Source organism: Canis aureus, chromosome 32 (genome assembly GCF_053574225.1).
Source record: "Canis aureus isolate CA01 chromosome 32, VMU_Caureus_v.1.0, whole genome shotgun sequence".
NCBI classification, from domain to species: Eukaryota; Metazoa; Chordata; class Mammalia; order Carnivora; family Canidae; genus Canis; species Canis aureus.
This window is the reverse complement of record NC_135642.1, coordinates 20,710,993-20,723,556: the sequence shown is the minus strand read 5'-3', so window position 1 is coordinate 20,723,556 and position 12,564 is coordinate 20,710,993. Positions and strand designations below refer to the sequence as shown.

The 12,564-nt window shown below is 33.7% G+C and overlaps 1 protein-coding gene across 4 annotated transcripts in view; it reads left to right on the top strand.

The window, feature by feature from the left end:
- The window catches only part of ATP8B4 (ATPase phospholipid transporting 8B4 (putative)), a 237,707-nt gene that overhangs the window by 157,242 nt on the left and 67,901 nt on the right, over positions 1 to 12,564 (top strand). For all 4 annotated transcript variants that reach the window (XM_077881039.1, XM_077881040.1, XM_077881041.1 and 1 more), the window contains 3 exons: positions 3,327 to 3,535; positions 6,586 to 6,629; positions 10,756 to 10,921. In XM_077881039.1, the coding sequence (XP_077737165.1) occupies positions 3,327 to 3,535; positions 6,586 to 6,629; positions 10,756 to 10,921 (419 nt within the window). The remainder of the gene's footprint in view (positions 1 to 3,326; positions 3,536 to 6,585; positions 6,630 to 10,755; positions 10,922 to 12,564) is intronic.

Sequence of the window (12,564 nt, the reverse complement as noted above, 5' to 3'; positions counted from 1 at the left end):
CTTTCCCCTTACCAAACAAGAGCAATGACTCTGATCTCAACATGAGGGGAAGAGCATTCCAAGGAATTTCTGGTTGCTCAATCCTAAAGCCTGAGACATAAGAAGAGAACCTCTAGGTATTTCTGTTTGGAGAGAAAGTCTTTTGTAAAAGCTTCCTCTAGGTTTTCAAGTAGGTACAAAGAATAAATTAGGACTATATGTCAGTTGAGGATAAAAAGTGTTGAATTTGCTTTGAATGGTTAACAATTCCACGTGAGCAAAGGATGTTGTTGTTTGTAGAATATTTATATGCTGCCAGTTTATCTGTAGTATTCAAGCATACTCAGCTACTTTTTTTCAATACATCATCATAAGAAATGCAGCCATGTACTCCCAAGGAATTAGATTTTAGGTGTCTTTTTTTCCAAAGCAAAAGAAGCTCATTTCTACATCGCTTGTTTAGCCACAGAATTAGGCAGAAACATAAGCCCTGCTCTTTGAGCAGTCAGACAGAAAACACTAAGCACTTGACGATGCTAATTCTGAACATTTGTCTCCTTTTCTCTGCTATTATAAGACAGAGAGCTGAATGTACCACTATGACTCTCCTAAATCTTCTTTCCCAAACAAAAAGGATATCCTTCCTCTCTACAGACTATTTTAAGATCTAAGAATTCAAATTAATTTACAATACTTCCATTGGTTTGAAGTGTAATACAGAAAGATCAAATGTTGTTCCATTTATTATGCTTTGAGTTTTCAGTGACCTATCTCACTTTCAGATAGATGAAAGCTTCAAATTGCTTATACAGCTAACTGCATAATGCCGTTCTTAAGGTCAGGTCTGCATTGGCTTTACCAAATGCCTGAATTCTTGTTTTGGCTCTGTGGTTAATTATTTGTGTGACCTTGGGTTAGTCACTTACCTTATAGGTCTTAATGTCCTTACTGGTGAAATTAGGGAATAGAAGGTCAGGATTCATTCATTCAACAATAACAGATTGTATATGACAGGTAAAGCACTGTGACTGGTCTACTGTAAGTGCTAATGTTTTTTGAGTGAATGGAATAAGGAAAACAAAGCTGATATAGAAAAGCTAGCAAAGAATTTGCAAGGAAGTGTGTGTGTGGAGGAAACAAATGTAGAATATGACCTATTTATTTCTATATTGTAGGATTCTACAGAGTTATAGTGTGATTTTTTTAGTTTTTTAGTTAGGTGAAAAAAACAATTTAACAATTTAAATTGTTCGAAAATGAACTGGCATCATACCATTTTGGGGGAGGGAAATAATAGGAGCACAGAATGCGATGCCTAGAAAGGATTTGGTATCATCTTTTGTCATCAAGGAGACAAATGTTCAGAGTTAGCATAATCAGGCAACTGTTAACGTTCTCACTTTATAGGTGAGAAAACCAAGGCTTAATTCCCATTAAGGTCAGAAATAAGCCATAGGTCCCTGCTATTGTCATTACTGTGTTATACTCTTCTGGATGACTTTGTTAGTGTACTAAGACATGTAGCCAAAATATCAATGGACAGAAGACATGAACCTGAAACTGTAATAACCCATATTAGAAAGAAAGAGCATAGACAATGTGATTATAGACCTAGGAAATCCTAAAGAATAATTCTGTGAGGCTCTTAGTAAGATAATTCAGTTAAATGTCTGATTTTGTGACATAATAGCATTTTTTAATATTAGAAAAAGCTTTTAATATTCAAAGAGCTCTCCTTTAGTGCAAACATAATTTAAACAGTGATCTGTCAATGAAAAGGTACAATGTCCAGAAACACATCTATCAAGCTATGGTGTGGACCTATCTGAAAAACAAAGCCAAATCAAAACTAAAACTAAATCTCTTTACCAATAGAAGTACTTTTCAAAATTGAATTACTGGAAAGATTTATTCTTCTCCTTGAAGTTGCATTTATATATTAAAATACCAGTTCTTTTCCAATAATTGCAAGTTTAATGTAGACTTAATTTAAGTCTCAAATAAGTTTTATGAGAAAGCTGATATATTAATCCTAAAGTTTGCTTAAATGAAGACATTGATTCTATCAGCAAGAATAAAGGAGTGATTACAGCTAAGAATTGTTAAAAAAAAGGAGAATAAGCATTCTCTTATATCCTCCCAGATATTGCCAAATTTTATAAAACTGCAATAAGGAAAATGAAAGGTGCATTAAATGACATATTAAGGAATAAAGCTAAAATCCTAAAGTAGATTCTAGTGAGGAAAATAATTTATATGTGACATGGAAGCATCCCAACATAGTAAAGAAAGGATTTGTTGTTCAATAAAGGGTGATGAAAAAGCCTCGTAAAAATTAAAATTAGCATCTCATACATACATCATAGTTATAAAAATTCCAACTGTGATAAGGAATTAAATGTGGAAAATTCAGTAAATAGCTAGGAGAAAAATATAGATGTCTGTATATATAATCTTGGCATAGAGAAAATCTATCCAAGTAAAATTCCCAAAACAGAAACTATAAACTATTGGTAAATTTGATCAGTTAAAAAGAAAACTTCTTCCTGTCAAAAATAATGTAAACAAAACTAAAAGACAAGTGATAGGTTGGTAACATTTGTATGATATATATGTGTATATTTTATATATAGTAAATGATAATTTTCAGTAATCTGCAGAAACTGACATTGTTAATTGTTTTGGAAATTGATTTAGCCTTACATATGACAAAGATTTTAAAAATTCATACCTTTGGCCACAGAAATTCCACTTCTAGAGTTTGAAAGTCATAAATTACCACTGGAAAAAAAAATAAAATAAATTACCACTGGATCATGAGACAGTGCTCTTTTTCTAGAAAAGGGGCAAAGTAATATAACAACAGTGATTACTATATTGAGATTTACTCAGTATCTGTTATGGTTTGCTTAGTGCTTTACAGGGATACTGCTTCTACCTCTTTTGGCAAAGTGAAGCCACATCAAATAATGTGTTAGAAAGCCCTCAATACTACATCTCTTTAGATCTTCTTTCTGACAAACATCTTTAATCATAGTTTCTCCTAAAATATAAGAGAAATGTCAACTTAGTCTATACAAGAAATCTCCACTGGGCCTGTTTAATATAAATGGTGAGTCATAGAGCACTCCCCAAGATTTTATGCAAAGTCAGTCTATTTTTTCATGGAGCTACAGGTTTATGATCCAACTCTGCTGAGATGCTTCTGAAGGTCACTAGGACCTGGGGACAGAGCATCCACATTTTCCCCTATACTCAGAAGACTTTGATTGACTTCTTACTTTGGAAAGCTTTGTATGTTTTGAAGTTGATGGAGCATTTCTTTTTCTCCATTTTCATGGATGAAGTATGGAAGTAATTCGTTTGGGACACAGTTATTTTATAAACTGGGATCGGCGGATGTATTACTCTGGAAAATCCACACCTGCGGAAGCTCGGACAACCACTCTCAATGAAGAACTGGGCCAGATTGAATACATTTTCTCCGACAAAACAGGAACCCTTACTCAAAATATCATGACTTTTAAAAAATGTTCCATTAATGGGAAAATCTATGGTAAGAGAAATAGTTTCTCTTTCTTATTGTTAGTAGTCCTTAAAAACATAAGCAATCCTATTTTAAGAAACCAAACCATTTATTGCGGGCCTTCTTATTAATATGGGTACCACCAGGATCTAACACAGTGCTTGGTATATAATAAACACTCACTAAATATTTGTTCAATGAATGTTGAATAATTTAGATGAAATTTTGGATTTGTTACCATTCATGGGTAGAGATAGGGGTTAGATATGATACTGTCTGAGGTTCCTTTTGGTGTTCCAACTTGTGTGATTGTGCTCTGTGGTGTTAATAGACCCATATCCCCGGGAGGACAAATTCTTGGTTAACTTGAATTAGCTCAGTAAAAGCAGTGTTTCATACTTGCTTCCTAATAGCTCTGGAATTGATGTTAGGGTCTGTATTTGTAAGAATTTACAATTCATTCCTAAGAATTCACATGGCACAGGGCTACTTTGAGTGGCCAGACAAGCTATTTCATTAATATCTAATTCTTGTTTGTTTTTTGTCAGGATACTTGCTCTGTATTAGGATTTTCAGGCATTCTATTTATATGTGACCCTTGTCACCCTGATTTTGGCCAGTTAGCCAAAAGAACTGTCTAGTTCTTTTGCTGAAAGCATTGGAGCTCAGCAGAAGGTTTCTGTTGGGTATCTCTGGATTCCTAATCTCGCTTCACTGGACTCTGAGTGCCCAGATTTTTAGTACAGAAATCTCAAGAAGAAGCATCAGAGAGGGAAAACTTCCCTTTGTCTCCTGATTAGAAAGTTCACATATTACCAAAAATTTTAAAGTAAGATTTGATCTTGAACAGAATTAAGAAATATAAGAAGTTGATTTTGGTACTCTCCTGCCTTTTGACATCCCTTTGTTACTCTGAACCCTATAAACTACCTCTCCTCTGCTCGACCTCCCCCGTTTCTTGGAGTGAACCAGATAATTCTCAACCTGGACTTCCATAAGCCCACAGGTTACATTGTGCACTTCCCATATTACTATTATAATTACTCATAGGTAAAATATTTTCTCTAAAATTTCCTTTTGACATTATTTTCACAGGCTTTCTAAAAATACTAGCTTAACCCAAAGAGTAGTTTAAATGGGAAATTTTTAGAGTATTAGAGATATTTTTAATTTGGAGGACCTTTTGGATTCTTTTTGTAATGGCACATATTGATAATAATAATATCACTTCTAGGAAATGATGCTATGGAAATTATCAGACACGTGGACCAGGATTTATTTGTAGTGATGTTTGTCACAGGAGTATTTTTAGAGGAGGCCCTTGATTTTCACAAAGTATGTATATCCCCAGATCTTTGCAAATTTCCAGATCCCATATGGCTTGTAATTTCCGTAGTAAAATACAGAACTGAAAACTTTAACTAAACCCTTTAGATCCTTACTCTAAATACCATTATAATTTATAATGCATTTATGATGTCATTAAAATATATGCTTACTAAGGCAATCACAGAATGTTTAACAGTCACATTTTCTTGTTTTCCTATAGGTTATTCTTGTTTATATCATAGTTCTAGCCTTGGGAAAATTTGGCATTCCCTTCTGATTTATGTAAATCTTCTAGCTCAGAACTTTTATTTTCTTTGACTTCTTTAACTTTTCTTCCCTTCCATCATCAGTTTTATAAGCACTGTTCCTTGCGCAGAGAGTGGGGGCACATTTTACAAGAAAGCACAACTTTATTTCTATCAGTTATGAGTTACTGCCTATGGCACAATGACTGGAGCATAAGGCCAGTGAGTTTGTGTTTGAGATTTAAATTCCAGAAAGATGGTGAGTTTCATTCCCTGGCTCAGAGACTCTGCCCACTCAGCAGTCACACAGTGGTCCAGGTTTAGTCCAGTGCTCCAGAAAAACAGCAAATACCTAATTCATCAGGGGCTTTTCTTGGTTATAGCATTGTGTAGTGAAAAGAGAGAGACTCGGATTCAGAAACATGCTTAGGCTGACTTTTTAGCTTCAGTTTAGTTAACTTCTCATGGATTTCCCTCACTTATAGAATAGGAGTAAAAATCTTCAACTTGCAAGTTTGTTATGAAGATGAGTGATAATACAAGCGCCTGGCACAGGATTGATGCAAGGAACTCTTATTATCATTTCAAGAAATATCGTCTTAGCAAATGGCATTAAATCTTCGAATGCTAAGTAAAAATTAGAAAAATCTTAAAAGCTTCTGAAGAGGGGAAAGCTAAAATAAATTATCCTTTGAAGCTTATTATACAACCATTCAAAATTAGTTTCACAAAGAACGTTTAATGAACCAGAGAAATTCTCACACTTGGGTTAAGACAAAAGGAACCAGACATTTTTGAACACTATGATAAATACAGGCATACACACACACAATCAACATGAATGAAATTCCATAAATACTGGCTATCCCTAGCAGGTGGGACAATTAGTAATTTTTATTTTCTACTGTAAACATCTTGTATTTTCCAATTTATCTATAATAAGCACCCATTGGCTTTATACTAAGAAAAGTTATTTTTAAATATTTGACACATAGTTGTTATGCTTTCTTCGTGGGCAGGGAGGGAGGGGGCACTGATATTGTTTAACGCTTACATGCTAATTTGACCTTGATATTACACAGATGTATCTGGTCCAAACCAAGACAGAGATATACTTACCAGGCTCTAGCATTGGTGAGAATTGCTCTGCCTAGGATGTCATTTTGGATGCCCCAATAGTGGGAATAAAGTGGAAAACAAAAATTTGCCTCTGGCAAACATCGTAGATAATATAACAACAGAATGATAAAATTTAAGAAGAACATGATTGTGAGTTTATATTTTGTGTTAATGCAACTGCATTTTAGTTCTATCTTGGGCAAACATGGATATTTCTCTGGGTTAGTCACTATGTCTAGGTTTACAGTTTGAAACCACTCCTAAAAAGTCTACATTTGAACTCATAATGCCATTTAGTAATAGTGCTTTAATAAATGTATTTCTTAAAATTAAATGTCTAAATGCATTTTTAATTTCACTTATTATTCTCAATTTTTGTTTTGGCAGGTGAAGTTCATGATGACATGGGTCAGAAAACACATATGACTAAGGTGTGGAGATGATAAATTTCATTCTTTTAATTTCAAATTGTACATGTGTTTTTAAAATGATGAGTTCCTGGAGGACTGATTTCCACTGTGACCAGATGAAATATTTAATAAATAACATTAAAAGAATAGATTCATATGGTTCAAAATCCCTCCTATCGAGGTCTCTAGATATAACATCAAAATGATCTTTGCCTTAAAGTTGAGTAAAGATGTCTCTTATGATCCTCTTAATTTTCTTTTAGTGGCTATTTAAAAAAATCATTTCTTATTTTTGTTTGTCTTTTTCCTTTTCTATCTTGATTACATTAAAAAGTTGCCCCCTTATACAAAAAAGTGTAGCTATTGCTTTTATTTATTATTTGTATATATTTTCCTGTGTTTTAATCAAAAGTCTGCTTTTATTTTTAAAAAAATATTTTATTTATTTATTCATGAGAGAAACAGAGAGAGAGGCAGAGACATAGGCAGAGAGAGAAGCAGGCTCCCTGTGGGGATCCTGATGCTAGACTCGATCCCAGGACCCCGGGATCACGACCTGAGCCAAAAGTAGATGCTCAACCACTGAGCCACCCAGGCACCCCGATTTTATTTTTATTAATGCCTTCTTTTTCCATTCTCTGAGTTTCTTTTTTGTTTTTAATTTTTCTAACTTTATACTTGGATGCTTATTAATTTTATTTTCCCCTCTTTTTATACAAATATTTATGGTTCTTAATTTTTCTCTGAATACTTTAAGTTTACCACATAGATTTGGCCTGTAGTTTATTAAACTAATTTTATTTTTGTCATATCAATTTGAATATCCACATTGAAACACAGGTTTTTAAGGAAGAGTTTTAAAATTCCCAAGTGAGAGAGGTTCCCCCCTAACTTTATTGTACTTTTAATAAAAGATTTGCATTGTTTCTACTTTTTTGGAATTTATAGTAGTTTCTTTGTGGCTTAATACAGTCAGTTGTTGTCAGTGTTCTAGGCTTCTTAAAAAGAAAGCTTATGTGTATTCTGTTTTCAAGGTATAAATTTAGCTAGATGTCAGTTCTACATTGTAAATTATATTATTTAGGTCTTCTTTTTTTTAAGATTTTATTTATTTATTCATGAGAGACATACAGAGAGAGAGAGAGAGAGAGAGAGAGAGAGAGGCAGGCAGAGGGAGAAGCAGGCTCCATGCAGGGAGCCTGACGTGGGACTCGATCCCAGGACTCCAGGATCATGCCCTGGGCTGAAGGCAGGCACTCATATTTAGGTCTTCTATTACATTATTATCTTTTATCTCTATCACCTATTGGCATAAGAGGGTAATTAAAGTATTCTGAAAAATCCCTTTCTCTCTCTCTATATATACAGTTCTTATATTGCCGGAAATCTTTGTTTTACAAGTATTGATGCTATATGGGGGTAAATTGATATTCATAGTGGTTACATTTTTATTTTGAATTACAAAATAAATATTACATTAAAACTGCTCTCCTTTGACTCATTTAATTCTTTGTAGCCTGAATTCAACCTTATTTGATATTAATGTCAGAAGTCCTGGTTTATTTTATTTGCATGTACCCACCTATTATTTTCTGTGTTTCTAAATGACTTTATGTGTCTTTTTTGTACAGCATAGGATTGGAGTTTTCTTTGCATTCCAATCTTTTAATAACTGAGTTTGGGCCATGTACATAGACCTATATGTTGTCTTGGTTCTAATATTTTAGGTTGTACTTTGTGTCCAACAATAGTAGACTTTTGTTTAATAATTCTTTATATGTTTTCTTTTTTCTGTATGTGTGCAAAATTTCTTATAATGTTTAAAGTATTTCATTGTTTTTCTACCATATACTTTCAAGAGTTTATATAATATTCTCCATATTTTTTAAGTCAGTGTCTATTAATTTCCTAATATGAACAATGATGAAATTATATTTCTCTTCCTTTCCCTCATATTTCCTTACTATTTTTATATTTTTCTTTAAAAAAACCCTAAATATATATAGATTTTTATTAGTTGATTTGAAACTTTATTTTTTTCTTTTTTAAAGATTTTATTTATTTATTCATGAGAGACACAGAGAGAGAGGCAGAGACACAGGCAGAGGAAGAAGCAGGCTCCATGCAGGGAGCCTGATGTGAGACTTGATCCCGGGTCTCCAGGATCATGCCCTGGGCTGAAGGAGGCACTAAACCACTGAGCCACCAGAGCTGCCCAGTTGATTTGAAACTTTAAATGATATTGTCTAACCTTCAAATAATAAAATGAGGAAATCCGTATTTTCCAGTTTTTTTTTTTTTTTTTTTTTTTTTTTTTTTTTTTTTTTTTTTTTTATGATAGTCACAGAGAGAGAGAGAGAGAGGCAGAGACATAGGCAGAGGGAGAAGCAGGCTCCATGCACCGGGAGCCTGATGTGGGATTCGATCCCGGGTTTCCAGGATCGCGCCCTGGGCCAAAGGCAGGCGCCAAACTGCTGTGCCACCCAGGGATCCCCTATCTTCCAGTTTTTTAACTGTCTTTTCATCTTGCATAGTCAAGGTATACAATATGTACATTTTGTTTTGGCAATCTAATCTCTTTATTTCTCTTAGACTTAGTCCTTCAGGTAAAGAAATTTAGTGCTTACCCTTAACTTACCCTTTACTAATTGCTTTTTCAATGATCTCTTATTTGGATGAAGTTCATCCTCTAGTTTCAAGAAGGGTTCGTAACAAACAAGAACTATATGCTAACTTTATACTTGTATGATAGCTTGATTGGCTATAATCTCTTTGAGTCAGTTTCTACCTTGCGATTTCAGGGAATCACAGTTTCTTCCCTGGGATTTCAGGGAAGTCTAAGGTCAATGTGTATTTTACTCTTTCTAGTGAATTCATCATTTTTTCCTCTAATGCAGTATTTTTCAAAATTTCATACATAAACAAAGCAATGATTAAATAAGTCTCTATGATCCTATAGGTTTCAAGACAAAGTATACATAAAAAGTATTTTCCCATCAGCTGTTTTTTGGAAAGACATTATCACAGGACTAGCGCTTTGAGTAATAAACTTTTAGAAGTACATTCGGTGCTTTCCAGAAGTCAGTGAATTAATGGGGATCTTATTTATTATTGAATCATCTTCCATTATTTTGTTCTACCCTATTTCTTTTATCATGCTTTTTCTTTTTTTACTCAAAACATTTTTAAGTGTACAGTAAACTGTTATTAACAATTCTTATGATGTTGCACAGCAGATCTCTAGGACTATCTCATTTTGCATGATGGAAACTCTATACTCATTCAACAGCACCTCTCCATTTCCCCATTCCGCCAGCCCCTGGAAACAACCATTCTACTTTCTGTTTCTATGAGTTTTACTATTTTGGTACCTCATAAAAGTAGAATGATGCAGTCATTGTTGTTTTGTGACTGACTTATTTTACCTAACATGTGCCTTCAAGGTTCATTCATATTATGGCATAAAGACAGGATTTTCTTCTTTCTTTATGGCTGGGTAGTATTCCATTGTATCTGTATACGACATATTCTTTATTCATTCATTTTTTGTTGGATATTTATGTTGTTTCTACCTCTTGGCTATTGCAAATAATGCTGCAGTGAACATGTGAGTGCAAATATCTCTTTAAGATCCCAATTTTAATCCTATCATTATATTACACAGTATCTCCAGAGAGATCGGAGAAAGTACACTGTAATCATAATATTTTTTATTAGAAAATATTAATTCAAAGTAAGTGGACTAAAAAATCTATAATTAGACACATATAGTACTAGGTCAGATATTACTGCCAAGATGAATTCAAGTCAGGCTAGGTTTTGCCATTGAGTAGGTTTTGAAAAAAAACATCATTTTAAGGGCTTCTTTGTATGTTGAGTTGTAGTAAGTATTTAAGGATCTATTCAGCCATTGGGTATTTTTTTCCTTATGCTCTTGGAAGGGTCATTGTTTTGGTGCTTGGCTCTGAAATGAGAAGATAATATTTAATAGTAATGAAGAAACAGAAAGCCATTCGTAGTGCCAGATGTTTGAGACTGAAAAATCACACAAACACTAAAAATATGTAGCGGGTGTATTTTTGAATTTTAAGAGATTATTGTTCAAAGGAGGTGTATAGTTTTTTTTTTTTCTATTGTTCTCCTACAGAAAAATGAGCCTGTGGATTTCTCAGTCAATCCTCAAGCAGATAGAACATTTCAGTTCTTTGACCACCGTCTGATGGAATCCATTAAACTGGGGGATTCCAAGGTGTACGAATTTCTTAGGTTACTTGCCCTTTGCCACACTGTAATGTCGGAGGAAAATAGTGCAGGTAAGTACAAACTGTGTCTCAGTGGTAAGCCTTACTGTTTATATCAGAAGGATACTTTATTTAAAATATTCGGATTTAGAAGGATGTTCTAATTAAAAATATGCATTGCTTCAGGGGTTTACTTATCACCAGCTTTTCTTTATATTTATTTATATTCTGAGTGTTTTCCAAAAATTATGGAGAGATTGAAAAGGAGAGAAAAAGAAGAGAAATAGGAGTAATGGAAAGACAAGGGCCCTGATGTGCCAGTAAAAGGGGATGAGATCTTTCTTATAATTGAGCACCGTATTTGACTGTGAGCTTCCCAGTAGCCAGGACAAATAGGAAAATAACATTGTTGTGTTTAGCTCTCGTTTAACACGAACATCTAATAGATGCAGATGATGATCAGGCATATGCTTAGAAGGAACGAGCTTTCTCAGTAATGAGGATAGATGTACACTGATAGTAGTATGATGAGCACTGGGTGTTATATGCTACTGATGAATTACTGGAAACTACATCTGAAACTAATGATGTACTATATGTTGGCAAATTGAATTTAAATGAAAAAAAAGTAGAAGGCTCTTAGTCCCCATCATGAACAAGTCCTCACACTATTAGATGGTTGTTTAGAGCCCAGAGTTCATAGAATAAAACAAAATCAGCTGGGCCACTTTACTATTGAAGTGAGGAGGCATGTAGATAATGGTATAGTGAATCAGCTTTTTACTCCAGTTGATCCAACTGGAGCCCATTGCATTTACAAGTTTTATTTCTTTCTTATACCAGTGAGTGAGTAAAAATTACCATCCAAGTAATTTCAACTCAAAAGTGAAATATATAAAAACTGTTGACTGTAATATGTATGTCCTATATATGTGTGTGTATATATATGTATATACATACACTTGTATTTTTTCTATATATATAATTTTTTTCCTTCTTGTGATTACATTCAAGCCATAGTTTTGTCCTCGATGATACTAGATTAGCTCATTCCCCCAGTTTTAATTGCTGTGAGGATTCATATAATTTTATTTATAAGGCCAGTGATTAATTATATTTTTATCTGAGGATATCACAATGCCTTTAAGTTTCTTTTATCTTTGCCTTTGAGTTTATTTCCTTTCCAAAACTGTTTTATTTTAATAGCAATCTGTTTTTATTTTAATGTTTTATACCATCTTAGAGCTCTTTGAGGATCTTAATTATTCTTAATTTGAACTTTTCTTTTGTTTCCTCTATGATTTTCCATTTTATAGAATGTTGTTTTTTGAATCCTGTGTCTAACTTTCATGTTCTCAAATGTTTGATGACTTGTGGTTGCTTATTCTTGTATTTGTATTTGAGAATCCCTGTTTGTCCCTCGGTGAATGTAGATTTTGATTACAGTGGCCAATCTCCCCAAATTGTGAGAGAGACATAGAATACATAGCTCAGCTCATTTTCTGAGTATGGGGTTCCTCCCTCCAGGAATTCATACCGTATCTGGGGTTAACTATCTTACTTTTTCAGTCTGTGTCAAAACTTCCACTTGAAAGAGGGTTGTACTGGCCTGGAACAAAATGTCAATCATTGGGTTCCTTTCCCTCATTTTCTCTCTCTTATCCTTGTGGAATACTTCTTCTTCTTTTTTTTTTTTTTTTTAAAGATTTTATTTA